The 22,739-nt window shown below is 39.7% G+C and overlaps 1 protein-coding gene across 1 annotated transcript in view; it reads right to left on the bottom strand.

Annotated features, from left to right (window-relative positions):
• The window catches only part of Nbas (NBAS subunit of NRZ tethering complex), a 302,722-nt gene that overhangs the window by 197,478 nt on the left and 82,505 nt on the right, over positions 1 to 22,739 (bottom strand). The window contains exons 22-25 of the mRNA XM_051143481.1: positions 11,122 to 11,205; positions 7,759 to 7,912; positions 3,529 to 3,714; positions 2,170 to 2,343 (exon numbers count right to left, since the gene is read on the bottom strand). Of these exons, the coding sequence (XP_050999438.1) occupies positions 2,170 to 2,343; positions 3,529 to 3,714; positions 7,759 to 7,912; positions 11,122 to 11,205 (598 nt within the window). The remainder of the gene's footprint in view (positions 1 to 2,169; positions 2,344 to 3,528; positions 3,715 to 7,758; positions 7,913 to 11,121; positions 11,206 to 22,739) is intronic.

Below are 22,739 nucleotides of genomic sequence, written 5' to 3'. Positions count from 1 at the left end.
CTGCCCCAAGACTATGGACTATCTAACAAAAACTCAGAGTCAGTCATGGAAACCTGCCCTCCAGTTGTTGGTCAGGGAAATATAAGATTCTCTCAAAACTAAATGAGTTATTGCCACTGTCCATGGCTGTCCTGAACATAGAACATGGAGGAACCAAGCCAGAGAACTAGTGTCATACAAACAGTTCCCTAGAACAATGTGTACATTCTACAATTAGGCACACATAGAAATGAAAATTTACATATATAACACTAGGATAAAGATGAGCATCTTAGTAAATTCAGCTTGGACAATTAGGTAGCTATTTGAGATGTGTTAATTAGCACAATACATAAAAGAACAAACTCTAAATAAATTAGGGGTCTCAAAAGAATAAATCTACACAAAAATCCAAAGAAAACAAAATTTTACTATAAATTTTAGGTGGAAGAACATTTTTCATCATGACTCCAAAAACAAAGGTATGTGGCTGATGAAAATGACTACACAGAAATGAAAAGTAAAAATTTTACAATGTACTGAATAAATCAAGATGTCATAATAGATGCAGGGACAAAAACTGTCAAAGCACAGAGAAATCATGGATGATTTCAGACAATATCTAAAGGGATAGGATCACAAAATAGACAGGAACTTACTAAGTAAATGAGAAGGAAGGAGGGAATCAGCCCACTAACACAGAAGGCTGAAAAAGAGCCCTGGTGAGGTAGAGCTAATTCCCTGTGAATGGTTTCATGTACTCATGGAGAAAAATAAGGATGAAGAGCAGATGAATGCAAAGACCCATCCAAGCCACTCTAGAGGCCGCAGTGCTGGCCAGGACATAATCACAAGCTACTGGGAATAATCCATAGATTGTGACTCTGTAAATCCTGGAAGGTAGCACTGAGAAATATGAAGGAGGTCCTAGAAAGAAAGAGTCCTGTTACCTGCCTAGTACTCACGTATTTGAAGAAAAGTAAATGGCTACATGTTTTATTCAAAAGCACATGCTAAATTTCCAGGTAAAAAACAACAAAAAGCTGCCCATATACAAAAAAATTTACAAGATCCCATATGGAAGAACTGTCACAAACAAGATTGCAGGAAGAATTTAAGGTCAAGTCTTAGTCCCTCTTGAAACATTCATAGTCAATCCATCCTGTGTTCCATGTAGTATTCTACTGCCATAAACACCTACCAGGGCTCATCCAAAATGTAAAACCAGGCACTAAGTGTAAGCAAATTATGAGAAGATGGAAAACTTTACATAACCAACAAACAGAGGCTCTTCATACATATGATACTCTATAAACCCAGGAATCTCTAAGAAATAGCAGTGCCTTCCTTCCTATTTGGGTTACTCAAAGCTGTGACTATTTATTTTGGTGAGGTTCACCTTGCTAATAGAGGCAAGGATGAAGAAGCAGGCTCAATCACAACTAACAACTGAAAGAAGTCAAGTGCCTTTGGCTTGAACTCTGGCCTCATGACAGCGTCCCAGGGACTTTGCCACCTTGCCTAACATCCCATGGCAAGGACATGGGAGTCACTGCATTGCCTGAAACAGCATAGTTTATCAAAAACAAATTAAGAGATTTTTTTCACACCAAAGTATTTGCACCTAACAAAACGGCTTTCCTTCCAGCAAACTCACACAGTGCAGAAGCAGTTACAAATGCAATCTTGGGCCGCTGTACGAGCACCAGAGTGTTTAAGGATATTCTTATGAGACCCTAAAGACCTTGATAAACTTCTCGGATTTCCTGGAAGAAGACACTTTCGCTTATTGGTGACAGCATAAGAATGCTGGGCAAGAACACAGCACAGAGTTAGAAGACCTGTGCAATCGCATGAACACTTCACAGCAAACATCCCCTTCCACTTGCTACAATAAGGAAACTGTGTTAATGTTAGTGAAACACCTTCACAATTAGAGAACACTTCTAACTACAGGTCTTAGTACAAACAAGAAATATGAAATGATGGAGGCACAATAGCTGTAATTGTGTAAACCTTTGAAAATGTATATCAACAATGTTGAAACATTTTCAAAAATAAAATGACAATTATTTTCTACTTAAAGGAATTTCTCTGTGAAGCTGGTTATAAAAACTTATACCTAAACCTAATGTCACACACTAAAGAAAGAAATGAAGAGAGTATGAAGAGATTAGAGTTGCTACTTACATCAGGCTTGGAATGCTGAAATATCTTCAAGGGCAGTGTCAAGTCTCCTTTAGCTAAGGTTACTAGATACTCTTTCAGTAGCTCACTGGATGCACCGGAAGACTGTTTCTCACAGCGGTGGAGAAAGGGAACCATCCATTGATAGGCACTGGTCACATAATTGTCCTCAGAGCACTGTAAGTACAATGAACCACAGCAAGCAGTGAATTCAATACTGTGCTTTACCAGACAAGCCATGGGATCCCAATACTCTCTAAAGCACTGCAGCTCCCCACACACTTTAGTCCTAACTGCTAGCAGGAGAATGAATGTCTTACCTATTCCTGGGGCTGGGAGGCTTCAATGGCTATAAGTCTACATCCCATCTATGCAGACTGGAACTGACTTAGGGTCCCATAGGCCTAGACCCAACTCTAGAAAACATACATGCTTATAGCTGCTAATCAGATATGAGGCCCTCCATAGCAGAAAGAGGCTCTACCCAGAATGAAAGAAGAAAAAACGAGCATAAAAAAAGAGTTAAGAAAGACATTTGAGACCAAGTAAAAAAAAAGTTAAAGGACAAAAGCACATAGACACTGAGACACAGGATCAGATGTGCCCTAGAAAGAGGCTACTGGGAATAGAATCTCACTACTAAAAGCCTCAAGCTTCCCCATCCTTTTTTTTTTTTTTCTCTCTCTCTCTCTTTCCTTTTTTCCCCTTTATGACATGGCTAATTTTATCCATCATCTCTAAAGCTTTATCCATCACATCTCATAATTACCTCAGGATTTAAACCTACAACTGTTTTATCTATCTATCTATCTATACATACATACATGCATGCATACAAACATACATACATCTATTTTTGAGATATAGTCTTTCTACATAGCCCTTGCTGGAACTCTCTATGTAGACCAGGGTGGCCTCAAGCTCACAGAGAACCCCCTGATTGTGCCTACCAAGTGTTGGGATTAAAAGCGTACACCATTACACTTGGCATAAAACCTACAACTCTTAAAAAGAATCTTACACAACACAAACCAAATCTCAGTGAATGGCTGCTAAGGAAAAGAAATTATTAAGAAAAAGAAGATATGGCAGATGGAAATGAAGGAACACACAGAGGCAGAAAGAGGAAGAAGAACAGAAGAATAGAAAAGCTGAGTCAAGGATTGAAAGCAAGGTATAAAAATAGCCTGCAGTTGTATATTCCTGCTGTAATTTACCCCAATACGTTACTTTGGAAAGTAAAGGAACTATCCCTTCCTTACTATACTGCTGGGATTAGAAGACATTTCCTATTTGGCCTGTGACATACAGAAACATGAAAGGCCACAAGGATGCTCAAAAGAAGAGTCAGATGATACCCACATGCTCCATCAACAATCTCAGTTTTTCAAAGTCTTTCATCTGCTGCAAGTCTTTCAGAGTGAGGGTGAAGTCACAGCCCGCTTCATAAACCAGTGTTTCTAGAGTCACCAAATCATCGCAGAGGACGAGCAAGCCAGGAATGTGACGCTCCACTCCAAGGCGAACAAGTGACAAGGCACAATCCACCTAAAATTGAAAAGTGACAGTGAGCTCCTGACTAAGTCAAAGTGAGAGCCTCCAGTGCAGAATCTAATATCTACCATTTCTACACAGTGTCATAGTCAGACTTGTCTTACCACAAAAGTCTTGGCGTTTTTTATCAAACCTTCTCCAACGGATCTGTCAGAGAGATGTACTGCTGATATAGATATGGCTGTCTTAGGACATTAGACTAACAAAAGCAGAGGGAAATGTGGCATGTATAGTAGTGACGAGGCCAAATTGATTGTACTTCTCTACAGCACTGTGTTTCCAAAATAAAGCTTTGCTCTGCAGGCTTCCCTGCTCAGTGCCAAGCCATCTGCAGCCACCCAATAAATATTTATTTTTTAGCTAAAACAAAGAACAATATTTCCTTTACTAAAAAACATATTTCCTTTACTTGCTCAGTAGACTGACATTAATCCTCGATTTCCTGATCAAAATTACAAAGGACCACCTTCCAGTTGATGGAAAATCAACTAGTTCATAGTCTAAAATACACAAAGGGCCTACAAGGAGTGAACAGCAATCTAAGTGTCAGAAATACAAAGAGGGGTAGATGAGGTCTCTGACATCCAGGGGTAAGAATAGAGTGACTGACACCTGATTAAAGTTTCCACTAAAGCATGTGCTGCGTGACTTTTCCTGGGGAAACATAACAAACCTCTAGTCACCACAGACAGGGCACTGATGACAGATGCTTAGTGAACTGATGATTTTAAGTGAAGCCACTTAGAGAAAAAATGGTTAATTTAGAGCAACTATAGGAAAGTGTGTCCTGATTCTAGCTTATGTAGAACTGTCTCTAGCTTATGTAACTTCATGAAAGGGCTGGGCCAGGGGGCGGTCTCTTCTCGTCCACATGGAAATGCGAGTGAGCCGACCTATGAAAGGTTCATATAGGTAATCATAACTGCTCTCATTTTAGGGAGCACTAACCATGCCATGTCACAGGACCAAGTCATAAACATCTGCACTCAGAGGACTACTTAGTTCTGACTGAGGGATGAGTTAATGAGAATGACAAGTCAAAACAGACTGAAAGCAGAAAGAGCATTCAGGAAAACTGCAGCCCTTAGGCATGAGGAATTCTGTCAGAAAGACACTGCTCCCTCACTTCCTGCTGCATTCACTTGTTCACACTGAGTAAATTTTTATTGGACACTCCCTGTGTGATGCACAAAAAGAAAATGGCAGTATAACTCCAGACATACAAGACAATGTACACAACACACACATCATTAGAAGACATGGAATTCGGTCAGACCAGATGAGGAGCGTGGGAAAGGAGGAGGATTGTGAATGATGCCTGGCTTCTCCTCTCACTGAGAGGATGACAATGAGAGAAGACTTTCAAGAAGTGAGTAAATTCTATCCTGCACACCTGCTGCTAAGGAGCCAGTACAGCTCATGCTGAATCTCAGGGCAAGAAGCCTGATGGCAGGTCTAAATGTAGAATGGAAGGTCTACAATCTTCAGTGAACATTTGGGAACATTTGAGAAGATCTGAATGGGCCTCATGTATAGATAAGACTGGTGTCCACGGCAGCACCCTGGGGAGCAGTGATAAGGGCAAGCCAACAACAGGAGCCACAGGAGCATACTACAATGAATGGTTATAACAAGGACAAGGAAAACTTGAGCTAGGATTGGAGCCAAGGAGGAAGAGTTTTCTGCAAAGAAAGCAATAGTGCCAATAGGAAAGGATGAAAGTGGGCTTCCAGCTGCAGTGACCACAGCTTCCAGGCAGTGGCAGGTATATTCAGAATGGACAAATGAGAATAAAGCAAAAACTCAGGCCCCATCCAGAAGCAGAGTGACTAACTTTCGGACAGCTACGAGAGAAACAAGCACTGCAACAGAAGCCTGGGAGAGGACAGCTCTACTTGACGTTCTGCGTGCATACAAGTGAAGGAACTTCCACTCTCTGTCTCAAAGGTGGGAGGGGAGGGGAGCACACAGACCAGTGAAGGGGAAGGGAAAGGTATAGAGGGAAGGATACCCTAAATACCGTAAGGAAAAGTGGGGAGCTAGGGAACAGGCCAAGAGGGTGGCAATGACCTCAAGGAGAGAGGCCTTTTCCTCTGGGAAAAGCCAGAAAAGGACCTGAGGAAAAAATCCTCAGATTCTCAAATGAGATACAAAGCAAGATCATTTTCTGAGAGGTGAGGAAAGTGACAGGGTAAGCGGATGACAGAGAAGAAAAGAGAAAACACTTGGGGAAAATAAAGGAAAAACACAGCAACAGCAAAGGGAACCCAAAGCCCTCAATCCACAGGCAGGAGAGGAAGAGGGAGCTAAGGAGTGAGTTACATGGAAAGGTTGAACAAATAAATCAGAGGGAGAGGAGGTGGCAGGGCATGGCACAAGCCAACAGGGACTTGGAAATCCTGTGAGAAGACAACCCACACTGAAAGTACACTTCTATCTTCATAGCAATGAAAAGCAGACTCAGAACAATTTTCAAAAAACTGATGCATAATACACAAAAATTGCACAAGCAACCACTGGAAGTCCGTTTGTGCTGGCTGCACACCAGCCATTTGTGTCTGCTGCCTTCCCCAGTGCTTCCTAGAGTAAACACGTCTAAAGTCAGGCTACCAGATGTGAAAGAAAAACAGACACCAGTGAAACTAACAGCAATGTTCCATGAGCTGGAGGCTTCCCGGGGTAAAATTCACCACCGTAAACATTGCCTACACCAACAGACAGGTTTTGCTGAAAGCATTTACAGGCGCTAAGGAAAAAGAAGTCCCACATCAATTAAACCTTTAAAAATGAAGAATATAAAATCGGTGAGAAGATATCACTTTGATTGCATCACAGACGACATGAAATGTCAGTACCTTACATGAAGCCATAAAAAAAAAAAGTCATTATGAGCATTTTTAAATAATGAAAGACAGGACAGGACATAGCCAAGTAAATACAAAGTACCCCAAGTCTCTTTGCTTTATCATGATCCCTAGTTTCCTCAAAGGGAATTTATGGTGTCTAAAAACTACCACTGTGTCTTAACAAGGCGGCTTCAGATTTACAGACAAACTAGGCAGGAAGCAAACTTTCCACACAGCTGCTACACCTCCTGCCCCACACAAGAAGTCCCTATTATTGGCGATACACTTCAGACACAGGGCACAGGGCCTTGAGATAGAACTGATCTAAAAGCTTCCTCCAAGAGGAACAGCTTTCACAGCAGTGGAAGATGCCACGCAAGCTTCCAAAGGCGGGAAGCAGCCGGCACTGTAGCCAGTTCTATGGCCCATGAGTGCAATGACCAGCACGGCACAGTGACCCTAAGGGTGCAGGAGTGGCACACATAGTTTGGAAGTAACCAAGAGCTCTCTAACTGGACTTAAGAGCTTCTCGAGAGGGAAACCATACCTAATACTGGCAGCCTAGCCAAGTGCTCAGTGCTCGTGAACTCCTAGATCTTGGAAGAGAACCTGCAATTGGCATTGACTAAACCAGCATAATCCCTAACAACAACCTTATGGCCACAGGTAAGTGTAGTCTTCACCCTCACCAAGGGAACTTCTCTTTGCAACAGACAGAGACCATACAGAAAACCATGACCAATCAAAACTCAGAGTCTGGTACAAGTCAGGCACATGCCTAAGGAAAACAGAAGTTCCTGAAAAGGTGAAATCATAATCACCTATGTTCACACATTGTAACTTGGCACTAACCACACATTTCTTTCTATGTTAACATAGCCTGTTAAATTGAGATGGTGATACATCTATTAAAATACAGAGAAAACCAGAAACAGCACATACCATAGTTTACAGTTTATACTTTAAAGGATGATTGTGAACAACTTTCCTTCCAAGAATTTGCTTTGTTAAGAATCCAAAAGTTACAAAAGCTTCTGGCAAAGGGCAAATGGACAAAAGCATTAAGGAATAGTTCTCTCACCCTTACGAACTACTGAGATTTCTGGCTAGCTGTTCACGTGCCCTGCGTGGACTGAATCCTAAAGTCCCAGCATGGCCAACACCGCTGAGCAGCAGTGCTCTCTCCTCTCACCTGCCCAGCATGGTGCTCTATCTCCTCAGCTCTGCGCTGATACCAGTCCATCACCTTCTCCACCGTAAGCTGGGGCGTCCTGTACTGTAGTAGCTCAGGCTGTGCAGCATACAGGAATTCACTCTCATCCTGGAGGCGTGGCTCCACCACCATTCTGCAAAGCATGACAGGAACAATTAATAACTGTCTGGAATACTACAGAAAATGACAGAAACAGGGATGAAAATGGAGCAAGTTAAAGAGACGGGGGTGGTCGTGGGACATATGTATATGCAAACTTGTGGGTTAATGGGACATTTGGGGAAACAACATTTTTCCACTAGTTTTCCTGACTTCAAAATTCAGAATGGAAAATATATCAGAACCACTATGCCAAGGCAAAGCCAGATAGGTAGTAACAAAAGCTAAAATATTTTTACAGAACACACACAACTGGCTGCTTCTGACAACCCACCAAATCAAAGCACCTATACTGGCCAAGAGTCACAGGTAGGAACTTTCCCCAAAGGATTCCAGTTGGAACTGGAATTAAGAAACCTTGCTTTCTATTTTCATGGAAATAAGAAATGCACTTCATTTGTGTTGATAGTCCACTTTTACCAGCTCCCAGCAACCCAGCACGGCACTGCTCTTGCACAGTGCAGGCCTCCTGCCAGCATTCTCTGTCAGGTGTGAGGATGAGACATCTTAGAGGAGCCTACATGATGATCACTAATTACAAGAACTGTTTATACCGGGAACTGTGGGTGACTGCCTTCCTAGGTAAAGATTAAGAAGAGAATAAAAATGAACTCAAGCTTATCAGATGGACTTCCGGGTCATTCAAGTGAGTTGCTGTCACAGTACAGGTGGCTGGCTAGTGTGAGTACTAAACAGCTGAAAGCTTGGAAATCAAACCCAAATCTGAAGAACAAGTCCATAAGCAAAGGCTATGAAACTTGTGTAGATCATTTTAAAATGTCTAAAACCATTTATAGGTTAAAATAATGAGACAGCATTATACAAAATGCTGTGAAAAGAAAGAAGTCCAGCATAAATCAGATTCTAAACAGCTGAGTATCTGTTCAGGCCCAGAGACAATAAATACTGGGGCTGTTTATCCACATACCTACGACCACTTACTATGCAGGTAATTCCTGCTGCAAGAGAGCTCCATACACACAGGAGTCCTTTGCTCCACCCCTTTCCTAGTGTGATAAACACATTTACCAGAGATGCCTCCCCAGTACTGTATACAATGCCCACACTAGCCACTCTGATATCTATTAAGTCTGCCTTATCTCAGCAAGACAAAAACAAAAACAGCAACAACCCATATGATGCTTTTTCAGCCCCTCACTCATCACCCACCCACTCACATCCTTTGATAAGAATGAACCTCACTCTCAAGGAAGCAGACTTGCCTTTCATTCTAGTCATAGAGCCAGGATTCTTCTCATTTTTTCTGGATGCTCCTTTTCAGTGGCCCTTGCTAAAACACCCTGCTCTATGAAGCATTAAACTGGTACTCCTAGCTCTCTACTCACTGAGCAACATCTCCCCTCCGCTGCTTCCCTTTCTCTCCCTCTCCATCTCCCCCTGTCTCCCCCCTCCCCCCCCCAAGCACTTGCTCACTCTCACTCTCTTGCCCCTCTACCCTCACCCCTTCAATGCCATCACACCGATATTCCAGGTCATTCTGGTTTTGAATTCCTTTCATGAAATGAAGCTAGTCTCCTTAAAATAACATACTCTTGATATTCTAGAATCTCAGGGTGAAATGCTCTAGAGAACATTTCAATCTGAAAACTCAAAATCTTTAAATTCTATTTATTCTTAAAGTTTTCTCCTTTATCATCTACGTCATCTTTTTAGTGCCTATAAATTGACTAGTAGACTTGTTTTATTGAATATTTGATATTATATCCTCAGTCCATATATTTATTCTAATTTCTAAGAAAATGCCTCGATTTTGCCTTGAGTTTACCTTAGACTCCTAGTTTTTGTATACTATTTGTGAACTCCCTAAGCAAGTTATCTTAGTCCTGTTGCTATTTTTTGACAGGACTATGGTATTGACAATAGGTTGTTTTGAGATTTTGTTTTTTCTTTAATAACTTCATATGTGTCTCTAGTGTACTTTGGTCACTCCCAATCCTCTTATTCCTAATATACAAGTCCTCTCTTTCCAACATTACACCTTTTTGTTTTGTGCCCCAATGAATAAACAAAGCCACTGTGTGGTGGTGGTGTGGGGTTACTTACTGGAACATGGTGGTTATGTTTTTATTTTTATTTGTTTTTGTTTTTTATTTGTACAAATTACAGTAACTTATCTCCTGGATTATATTAATTATAATTTTTGAAATTTTCTTCTTTCTGGATGATATCTCCTTCTCATTGACTTTGTTCCACTATCTGTAAATGTTCCTCCTCATTTTGTTCCATCTAAAGGAATCTATCCTTAAATGTGCAGAAAGCTCTATGGCTATGACAGGGCCTCTTCATTTGTTAGCTCCACTGTGTCCAGGTAGTGCCCAAACCTTTCAAGACCATACCTCAGGATCTAGAGGCTGCTTCACTTCTCAAAAACACACACAAAACAAACAAACAAAGAACTCTACAAACTTCTACATAAAGGAGATGGGGTGGAAATGTGCAAATTTTCCAAGTACCTGGATCTTTAGAGCATCATTTCACCATCCCTTCTCCAGATGTTCTGCCTGACATCCAGCAACATGGAGGACTAGTAACTCAACTAGCAGTCTGCAGGCCCAAAGGATAAATATCTTGTCTCATGAAAGTAAAGGAAGACAAGTGAAGTGTTCCTTTTCTATTCTGATGAATGGAGAATACAGACTCAAATGCGCCCCTGCTGACTGACATCCCCACATCTCACTGTATGCACCCACCTTGTGTAGCACTTGACACCTCTTTATTCTTAGGCTTTCCTAAGTAAAGTCTTAGAAAAATGAGAACTAAAATTTAACTAAGAATAAAATTGCATATACATCATGATTATAAATATAAAAATATATCTCCTCATTTCGTAGATTGAAAGACAATACCTTACGGTGAAATGTTGTAATAAATCATTGCTTAAACAGTTCCCTATTAACTTTTTGTGTTTTCTCATTAATTTTTGTAATAGTGACTAAAAGTATTTTAAAACTCCTCAAGAATACTCTGGGATGGGGAACACCACCAAGGAGGCCCACGTGAATCACAGTGTTTCATGAGGCCTCCTACTGACTCATGCCACACAGAATACTCTGGGATGGGGAACACCGCCAAGGAGGCCCATGTGGACCACAGTGTTCCATGAGGCCTCCTACTGACTCAAGCCACACAGAAATGAAGACCCTTGTGCTAGTTCACACTGACCTGCATTCCAATTGTTCGCACCAATCTTCAGCGCGATGTTTATGCTCAGCCCAAGGAATGATCATCAATGAGTCACCATTCCAACTAAAAGAACAAAAAGAAAAAAGGGGAAGGAAGGAAGAAAGAAAGAAAAGAAAAACACTTTTAAATACAAGCTTTTAAACACAAACTACCTGAGCTTTACTATCCAGCCCACGGATATGCCTGCCTTACCAAGGAGGCCTGCAAGCCTCAGGAACATCCAAGTTGGACCCTGCACCACCAACTTCCTGTTTTCCAGGCCCCCCTAGGGTGCATCCAGCTGAGGTGAGCTGAGTGCTATCCCCTGACCTCCACTGTCTGGCCCACTGTTCTATTGCATACCCCAGAAATCCTGCCAACACCAGGAACATCCAGGTTAGACCCCTCTCCATGAACCCCTTGCCTGTCATATCCCCCTAGAGCACACCCAGCAGAGATAAACAGCACCTACTCCTCTGCACTCCATTACCTGGCCAACAACAATGCCTACATCCCCAGTGGTCTGCTGGCATCAGGGACAACCACATGGATAAAAGCCAGCTTAAGAACACAATCAACAACAGTCAGGGCAATATGGCACCACCAGAATAAAGCTATCCTACTAAAACAAACCCTGGACATCCTAACACAGCTACAGCATAAGAAGATGACCTTAAATCCAATCTTATAAAAATGATACAGGCATTTACAGAGGAAATGTATAAACCCCTAAAGAAATATAGGAAAATATAATCAAACAGGTGAAGGAAATTAATAAAACTGTTCAAGACTTGAAATGGAAATATGAGGAATAAAGAAAAAACAAATGGGGGAAGTCTGGAGATGAGGTGCCTAGGGAAAGAAACAGGAAGTACCAAAATACAAGACATGGAAAAATCTCATGAGTGGAAGATATGACTGAAGAAATCAATACATGAATCAAAGAAAATGTTAAATATAAAAATTATCCTGACACAAAACATCCAAGAATCTGGGACAATATGAAAAGACCAAATCCAAGAATCATAGGAATAGAAGAAGGAAAAGATTCCTAGCTCTAAGGTCCAGAAAATATTTTCAACAATATTATAGAAGAAAATTTCCTAACATAAAGAAAAAGATGCCTATAAGTATACAAGAAGCTTTGAGAACACCAAATAGATTGGACCAGGAAAACAAACAAAAACAAAAAACAAAAAACAAAACTTCTGCCACATAATAATCAAAACATTAAATGTATAGAACAAAGAAAGAATATTAAAAGCTGCAAGGTAAAAAAGGCAGACCCAATCAGAATTACATCTGACTTCTGAACAGATTCTAAAAAGCCAGAAAGGCCTGGGTAGATGTCCTGCAGACTCTGAGACCACATATGTCAACCCAAACTACCATATGCAGCAAACCATTAATCATCATATATGGAGAAAACACGGTGTCCCATGACAAAACCAAATTTAAACAATATCTATGCACAAATACACCTCTACAGAAGATACTAGAACAAAAACTCCAACACAAAGAGGTTAACTATACCCAAGAAAACACAAGAAATAAATAACTCCACACCTGCAAAACCAAAAGAAGGGAAACACACTAAACACACACACACAAGCACCCACATGTGCACACACACATACACACACATAAGCACCCACATGCGTGTGCATGCATGTGCGCACGCGCACACACACACACACACACACACACACACACACACACAACTACCAACATCAAAAGAACAAAAAAATAACAATCATCATTAGTATCTCTCAACATAAATGAACTCAACACCCCAATTTAAAAAAAAAAATAGCATAGGCTAACAAAATGTATGTGAAAAAAAGGATCCATTATTCTGCTGCATACAAGAAATGCATATCAGTGACAAAGATAGACATTACCTCAGAGTCAAGGACTGGAAAAATGTTTTCCAAGGAAAAAGACCCAAAAAACAAGATGGCATAGCCATTCTAATATCTAGTAAAATAAGCTTTCAACTAAAATTAATCAAAAACGATGGGGAAGGACACTTCATAGTCATCAAAGGAAAAATCCACCAAGATGACTTCTCAATTCTGAACATTGTTACCCCAAATGCAAGGGCACCTACATTCATAAAAAAAATTTACTAAAGTTTAAAACAAACATCAAAACCTCAAAATTGGAAAATCTAAATGAAATGGGTAATTTTCTTGATAGATAGCCCTTACCACAGATAAATCAACATCAGGTAAACAATTTAAATAGGCCTATAAACCCTAAGAAAATAGAAGCAGTCATTAAAAGCCCCGCCCCCAGCAAAGAAACAGCCCTGAGCCAGATAGTTTTAAAGCACAATTTGACAAGATTTTTAAAAAAGGGCTGAAACTCTTCAAACTATTCCACAAAAGAGAAAAAGAAGGAACACTGCCAAATACATTTTATGAGGCCAAAGTCACCTTGATACCTAAACTACACAAAGATTCAATAAAGAAAGAAAATTTCAGACCAATTTCCTTTATGAACACTGATGGGAAAATACTCATAAACTGGATCCAAGAACATATCAAAAACAAATCCACCATGATCAATTAGGTTTCATCTCAGAGTTGCAGGGATGGTTCAATATAGGAAAATCTATCAATGTAATCCACCATAGAAACAAACTGGAAAAAAAAAATGATCCTCTGGGAGGCAGAGACAGGTAGCTCTCTGTCAGTTCAAGGCCTGCCTGGTCTACAAAGTGAGTCCAGGACAGCCAAGGCTATGCAGAGTAACCCTATAAAAGATAATTTCATTACATGCTGAAAAAGTCTTTGACAAAATTCAGCATCTGTTCATGATAAAAGTCTGGGAGAGATCAGGGATACAAGGCACATACCTAAACATAATAAAGGCAATACACAGCAAGCCAATAACCAACATCAAATTAAATGGAGAGAAATTTAAATCAATTCCACTAAAATCAGGGACAAGACAAGGCTGCCCACTCTCTCCATATCTATTCAATATAGTACCTGAAGTTCTACTTAGAGCAATAAGACAACTAAAGGATATCAAGGAGATGCAAATTGGTAAGGAAGAAGTCAAAGTATCCCTATTTACAGATAATATGATAATATACATAAGTGACCCCCAAATTCTACCAGAGAACCCCTACAGCTGATAAACACTTTTAGCAAAGTGGCTGGATATAAAATTAACTCAAAAAAAATCAGTAGCCTTCCTATGTACAAATGACAAACAGGCTGAGAAAGAAATTGGGGAAAGTATATCCTTCATAATAACCACAAATAATATAAAGTATTTTGGTGTAACTTTAGCCAAGAAAGTCAAAGACCTGTATGACAAGAACTTCAAATCTCTGAAAAAAGAAATTGAAGATATCAGAAGATGAAAAGATGTCCCATGCTCATGGATTGGTAGGATTAGCATAGCATAGCCATCTTACCAAAAGCACTCTACAGATTCAATGCAATTCCAATCAAATTACCAACACAATTCTTTACAGACCCTGAAAGAGCAATCCTCAACTTCATATGGAGAGTAAAAAACACAGGATATCTATAACAATCCTATACAATAAAAGAACTTCTGGAAGTGTTGCCAACCCTGATTTCAAGCTATACTACAGAGCAATAGTAATGAAAACTGTAAGGTATTGGCAAAAAAACAGTCTGGTTGATCAATGGAATAGAATTGAAGACCGAGAATTAAACCCACATATCTATGGACACTTGATTTTTTACAAAGAAGCTAAAATCCTACAATGGAAACAAGATAGCATATTCAAAAAATGGTACTGGTCTAACTGGTTGTGTGCATGTAGAAGAATGCAAATAGATCCATATCTATCACCTGCCCAAAACTCAAGTCCAAGTGGATCAAAGACATTAACATAAAACTAGATACACTAAATTTAATAGAAGAGAAAACAGGGAACCAGCCTTGAACACATTGTTACAGAACACAACTTCCTGAACAGAAAACTAATAGCTCAGGCACGAAGATCAACAACTAAAAACAAAGAAATCATGAAATGTGCAGGCAAATGTATGGAGCTAGTAAAAAATCATCTTGAGCGAGGTAAGCCAGACCCAGAACAATACACATGATATGCAGTCACTTATAAGTGGGTATTAGGCATAAAGTACAGAATAACCATGCTACAATTCACAGACCCAAAGAAGCCAATGAGGACCCAAGGGAGAATGCTTGAATCTCACCCAGAAGAGGAAATAAAATAGACTGGAAGTAGATGGAGGGAGGGAACTGGGTAGGAGAGGAAATGGGGAGGGGGACAGAAGGGACCAAGTGTGGGGAGGACAGAGAGAGGACTGAAATCTGTGGGTGGTTGAGAGATCTCTGGGACAGCACCTAGGACAATGGAAACTCCCAGGAATCTGAGTGTGATCCTAGCTAAGACTACTGGCAACAGGCAATACAGAACCTGAAATGGTCACCTCCTGTAACCAGACAAGATTTCCAGTAGTGGAGTGGGGACACCAATCAAGACAAAAAACTTTCCACTCATAATTTGTCCTGCCTCCAAGATATGCACAGATAAGGATGGGGCAGAAATTGAGGGAATGACCAACCAATGCTTGGCCCAACTTGAGACCCATGCCATAGAAGAGAACCAACCCCTGACACTATTTTTTATTATATTTCTTTTTTTACATATACATATATTATTAAACATAAATAAAATAAACTACATACAGCAACATGAACCACGGAACAATCAGGAAATTATATAAATGTTACATTCATAATGTTCTGGTTATTTGTATATGGCAATCTTGAAGAAACACCTTTTTCTATTTTTAATATATTTTATTAATTTATTCATATTACATCTCAATTGTTATCCCATCCCTTGTATCCTCCCATTCCTCCCTCCTTCCCTCCCATTTTCCCCTTACTTCCCTCCCCTATGCCTGGGACTGAGGGGGACCTCCTCCCCCTGTATATGCTCATAGAGTATCAAGTCTCTAAGAAACATCTTCTTATCTTGGTGACTCTAAAATTAGTGGTACTCCACTATCCTTGCAGACAGGGGTCTAGCATAACTGTCATCTGAGAGACTTCACCCAGCAGCTAATGAAAACAGATGCAGAGAAACACATAGCCAAACAATAGGCAGAGCTCAGGAAATCTGGTAGAAGGGGGAGGAGGAATTGAAGGAGCCAGAAAGTTCAAGGACACCACAAGAAAACGTACAGAATCAACTAACCTGGGCCCACAGAGGCTCATAGAAACTGAACCACCAATCAAAGAGCATGCACGGTATGGCCCTAGGCCCTCTACACAAATGTGAAAGATGTGCAGCTTGTTTCTCATGTAGGTCCCCTAACAATCAGAGCAGGGGCTCTCTCTGACTCTGTTGCCTGCCTTTGGATTCCTTTACCCTAACTAGGCTGCCATGTCTAGCCTCAACAGATCACCTACTGCAACTTGACATGCCAAAGCGGGTTGGTAACCATTGAAGGCTTCCCTTTTTCTCAGGAAAAAAGGAGGGGGAGGATTGAAGGAGAAGAGTTGAGAGGGAGGGAGTGGGGAGGAGAGGAGGGAGGGAAAACTTCAATAGGGATGTAAAGTAAATAAATTAATTAATGAAAAAAGAACAGAGAACTATAAAATAAAAAAAAACCATTTTAATGTAAAAAATACAAACTATTTAGCTTCATAAGTCATAGGACTAGAAATACATAATAGGCATAGCTATGAGGATTGCTATCCATGCTATTCTAAGTGGTTCAGGATGAGTGTATACAATATATAACTAAAAAGACAAAACACAAAAAAAAGCAGCACCCTGCTCTTCATTTTTCATCTTTAAAGGGAAAATTCCTAAGAGAAAACACAATGATAAGTAAAAAGATGAGTACCTAAGGAATAATCAAGATCCTGCACTGTATGTTGCACGTCAAGCCAGTCTTTTGCACACACTCCAGCCATCTATGCAAGTGCTATTTAACTAAGACTCAATAACGATGGAAACGGTCTGCTGCGTCATCCTCATACAGCAGTCACTAGTTCCATGGACATGTACTAACCATGGAAACGAAGCAACTGATACTGAGTTAATTTTATTTATTACTACTAATTTTAATTTCAATAGCCACATACAACTAGATGCTGTTGTGAATCCCCAGAATGCATAGAAAGATGGAAGGAGAGAGTCCAATCTCTGCCATTGTCCTCTGATCTGTGCGTGTGCATACACGCACTGGCACACATACCAAATTATAAAATATTTTTTAAAAAATCAGTTTAAAGGAAAACAGAGGTGACCACAACATGTTAATATAGAGAGCAGTTCACTACAAATCAAAGTCACAGAAAACAGAAGCAGTGTAGGGCTTTAAGCACTATCTGCAGAGTCAACAGCCACAAAAACACAGGAAAGAGAAACATATTCAATTAAGAATAAAGACAAAACTCTAAAAGGAAAAAAAATTGAATTGTCTGGCTTATGTTGTTCAGTAAAAAAAGATTTTTATTGGTTTTGTTTTTTTCTTGTATTTCAGACTATCAATTGTGGCACTTTCCCAGAGAAAGAACTGAAAGCTCTTATGTTGAGTTCTAAAACACTCCATCAACATTGGAAAATTACACCAGTAAAGTGATTGGTCTTCATGTGAAAAGGCTAGGAAAGTACTAGAGGGTGCGGCAATGGAGGCAGAGCTGATGAGCTTGGGAAAAGAACAGTGATGGCTCATTAACCAACAGCACCCTGCCACCAGATACAGCTGAAACAAATTAGCCAGAGTCTAAGTCCCCCAACTATTAAATAAGTTGATCAGATGTTATGCTAAAAGTACAGTTTTTCAACCAACATATAACAGATGAAACTAGCAAACCAAGTGATGAAGATGCATTGTGAACATGTTTATGCTCAGATTTTTTTAAGTTTTGGAATGATTCAGATGCTGACACAGGGCAAAAGCCATAGTATTATTCATTTGTCTCCAAATAGACTATTTTGTTCCCTTTCATGTCAGAAATATTTTATTGCAAACTGCTGAAATAAAAAGTTAGAAAGATAATATTTTGGATGGAGGCAACCATAAGGCCCACTCTACCAATTGAACAACAAATTAGTGCAATGAATCGAGAAAGGAGAAAAAATACATCTCAGCAGCTATTATAACTTTTCCAATCAAAGCAGACACAGTTTCTTAAGCTACACAAAATGTTTTCATAAAGAATTTCAGAAAAAAAATTATCACAGGCTGCTAGTTGTGTTTTCTACACAGAGTATATACAGACCCAAGAATTCTTACTACAGTGATTAGTAACGGTAGGGCCCTGGGCCAGCGAGATGCATGTGCAATGGACTCTAGAAAATTATAGGACACTTTCATGGGTCTTTTTGTTTTTTAGTTTTTTGGGTTTTTTTTTATTTTAATTTTATTAATTTATTCAGATTAGAACTCAATTGCTATCCCATCATTTGTATCCTCCCATTCCTCCCTACCTCCCACTTTCACCCTATTCCCCTCCCCTAGGTCTATGACCTAGAGAGGCCTCCTCCCACACTATATGGTCATAGGCTATCAAGTTTCATCTTGGTAGCCTGCTTATTCTTTCTTTGAATGCCACCAGGCCTCCCCACCAAGGAGAGGTGGCCAAATATGGGGCACCAGAGTTCATGTCAAAGTCAGGCCCCGCTCTCCACATAACTGTGGAGAACGTCCTGTCCATTGGGTAGATCAGAGTAGGTGTTCGAAGCCTACTATTGTATTGTCTTTGGTTAGTGCAATAGTTTGAGCAGACACCCCTGGGCCCTGATCCACCCATCACGATGTTCTTCTTGTAGGTTTCTAGGATCCTCTGGGTCCTTCTCTTTCCTCATCTCCTATATTCCTCTTACCTAGAGTCTCAGTAGTCTGTCCACACATCTATCCCAATCTCCTGCTAAATGAAGACTTTTGTGGGACATGCCTTTTGGGCTAGTCCTTAATTATAAGTGAGTATATACCATGTGAGTCTTTCTGCTTCTGGGTTAATCCACTCATTATGATCATTTCTAGTCCTCATGGGTCTTTTTGAATGAAATGAATAATAACCCCATTAAAACAGTAAAAATAAGTTCTGCTCAGAGGCCTACACTGAAAGGTAGATCTAGAGAGCCCTGTTAGTGATGATGCGTTTAGTTTACTATCAAACCACAACCAGCTCTCCTCCTTATTATTGACAGCAATGACCAGCAACAACACTCAACATTTACTGAGCTCTTGCTATGCCCCAAACAATATGCAATGCTTTTAATTCATGTGCACTCAGTCACCAATCTAACAAAGCCAGCTATATTATTTCCTTTACCTTCCAATAAACTAGTCATCTAGGAAATTAGTTTCTACCAAATATGGCTTAATTTCAGTTCTGATCATCAATGTTTACACAATAAAAAACAAAAGCCAAGCATAGCTACAGGCCCATGACAGGCCTCAGGCAGGAGCACCTTGAATGCAAAATTAACACTGAACACACAACACATTCTAGGTAATCTCAAGCTATATAATGAGACTCTGTCTCAAAGGAAAAAAGCCAAAGAAAGCAAAATTTCTTTTTGTTGCTTTGATTTCTTGCAGTTGTTACTACAAATTATTTTATAATCCCTTTTAGAATGTCATAGTATTAGCTAAAAGAGAACAGTAAGTTCTTAATTTTACCTCAGATAACATCTAAGAGATGGAAGGTCTCTTCCCAAACCAGAATTAAGACCCCTTCAAGGCAGGTTTAAGGACTAATCTCACATGTCAACTTGAGCACTAGGATTACTGGAAGACAGGCTTCTCAGGATGTTTGAGTAAGTATCTTTATTTGGTTAACTGAGGTAGGAAGACCCAGACACTGCGTGTGGCACCATTCCCTGGGCTGCTATACTGGACCTTAAGAAAAAGAGCAAATGAACTGAACACAAGCATTCATCAACCACTTTCTGCTTCCTGATTGTGGATTCAACATGAGCAGTTGCTTCAAGCTCCTGCAACCTTGACTTCTCAGCCATGATGGCTTAAACCTCCTATGGGTTAAAGACAAATAAAACACCTCCCACAGGTTGTTTTTACCAGAGTATTTTATCACAGCAACTCAAAAAGTCACAATGACAGCAGAGTTTTTATTTATTTTGTCTACTGCTATTCCTTAGCAACTAAAGCACTGCCTGGCATTTAGCAGACTCTAAACAATATGTGTTTACTAAATTAAATAATTAATAGAACAACAAAAAATTTAAATATTCTTGTGGATAATATAAAAGGTGAGAACTACAATATGATAACAGAAGTGAATAGTCTATTCATAATAACAGACATGCCAGTGAGACTTATAGATCAAAGTGAGGTAAGAAATGGCATCCTAATCTTATTGTTATATTGATGGAAGGCAAAGTTCCACAGCTGGGAACACAAGTGCTTGGAGTATTTGTGTGTACTGGCTTTGAAGGCAGGTGGGCATTTCATTGTATGTCACATGGGAGGGAGGACAAAAGCAGATTCATCTTTCAAACTGACTGCTACAGCTCTGATGAAATGCCCACATAGGCTCATGTATTGGTACATTTGGTCCCCAGACGATGGCAACCGCTCAGGGAAAATGTAGAACCGTTTAGGAGGTAGGGCCTGCTGGAGAACAGTGGGCGATCTATCTCTGCCTTTTTCTGTGTCTCTGTCTTCACTCTACTCCTCACCCTCTTCTTCCTGAATGCTATGATACAAGCAGCTGCTGCATATTCATTCCTTCCCATAATAATGGAGTGCATCCCCCTGAAAAGCCGGAATGAACCTTCCTTCTGTTCAGTGTCCCTGGTCAATCTTCTGTCACAGGAGAGGAAAGCAGCACCCAGCCATTCTTCACAAGTCAGAACCACTTACTGACGCACAAGATCGACAAGATGAAACTTAGGGAAATTTAGAGGGAAACCATAGCGCTTTACTCTAATATATTAACCATGTAAGTCACTTGCCACTGAGTTATGTGCAATTACAGTCCACAAACCACTAGAAATCCTACACTGCTACAAGATCTGTAGAAAGCTCGGCGAATCATGAAGCCTTTAAGCCAAGCTCTAGAAATACAAAGCTGCATGTACATATGCCTTCTTTGCTTCATATTATTCTTTTCACCCTCCATTTGAAGTCCAAACTTTAAATGAATCACCCCTACTTTTAAAAAAAATACAACTAGTAAACTGAAATTTTCTCTTTACAAAGCAATGGCTGCTTTTGTTTGACTTTAGGATTCTTTGTATTGAAGCCCTGTTCGCATGTTTTCTGAATTATTAACTACATTGGTTTCATTTGAAGGTAGCATTTATCTGTCAGCAGGAAAGGGATGAATATAATAAGTTCTATTATAGTCAACAATCCTCTAACCAAATACTTCTTGAACTAAATATAAATGTTTTATTTCAAGCCAACTGTATGAAGAGCACACTTCCAGAAGTTCTTTTGTCCAGGTTATATGCCTTGAGACAAAGGCTGGGCAGACAGTGTACTGCTACTAATTGCTACCTCTTATGCATTGGTTTTAAGATGTAGACTTCAATTTATTTCTATTATTTAGCAAAGAAGAAAATGTTCTAGTAAATAAAGCCTCCAAAATAATGATAATTTGGGCCCACATGTCTAACTACACTGGTGTTATCACCACTAAACAAGTCAAGCTGATCATACACTCAGTGGGAAACCCATCACAAAACCAGGTACCACTCACAGCAGAAAGAGACCTGCTTCATTCCCAGTTTGGGCTTGCAGATGATTAAACTAATACACATAAAGCTCTTAAATAGCTCCCAGCACACAGTAAGTGTTCAGTACTAAGTATTATGAGCATTTTGTTATTTTTCACACCAGAAAAGTAGTAAATATAAGATACATATTATTTTGGTTAACATTGTAAGATATAGCTTATTATTATAGCAATATAATAATATAGCTTATTGTTATAAACTGTATCACCACAGTGATAATTTCCAAAGTGTCCTGGTCTTCCTGCTCAATGTTTAAAAAGATTTATAAAAATGAAATTTTAATTTTGAAATGATTTGACTATTTCAGAATACTAGTTTGGGAAAAAAATATCATTGCAGTTTAAGGAAAAGACACAAAGTCCAGTTGGATTTCCACTACAGAACTTCCCAAAAGAGTCAGTTATATAATTAAGAGTGTTCTATATAAGATAATTAATGTCAACAAAACAAGGAACAACAATGAGTAGAGATATCACTGGAATAAACGTATCTTCCACTATTACCACCTAATGAAGAGCTGAACCTAATTTTTAAAAAGAGCTCCTCAGCTTCACTGTAAGCACGTACCTCACTGTAAGCACTGTCACTATCCCCTGAACACCACAGAAGTGCTTGGGAGTGGAGTTTCCAAGAGTAATCAGGCTAGCAAGGGTCTACCCCACTGAACTCTGAACTCAAAAGCTCTGCAATTTGTATGATAACACACCACCATCTCTCCAGATTGATCACCTGGTCATGAGGCCAGCCTATAGATGCCCTGGGCTTTTTCTATAGTTTTTATGCACGTATCCAAAGTTTTAAGAGTAAATAAAGTGATATACACTGAATCAAAACACCTTAATGCATATTTTATTACCAAATATGAGTTTGATACCTG

This window comes from Acomys russatus, chromosome 1, assembly GCF_903995435.1.
Source record: "Acomys russatus chromosome 1, mAcoRus1.1, whole genome shotgun sequence".
NCBI lineage: Eukaryota > Metazoa > Chordata > Mammalia > Rodentia > Muridae > Acomys > Acomys russatus.
The sequence above is the reverse complement of the archived record's forward strand: the minus strand, read 5'-3'. Positions and strand labels throughout refer to the sequence as shown.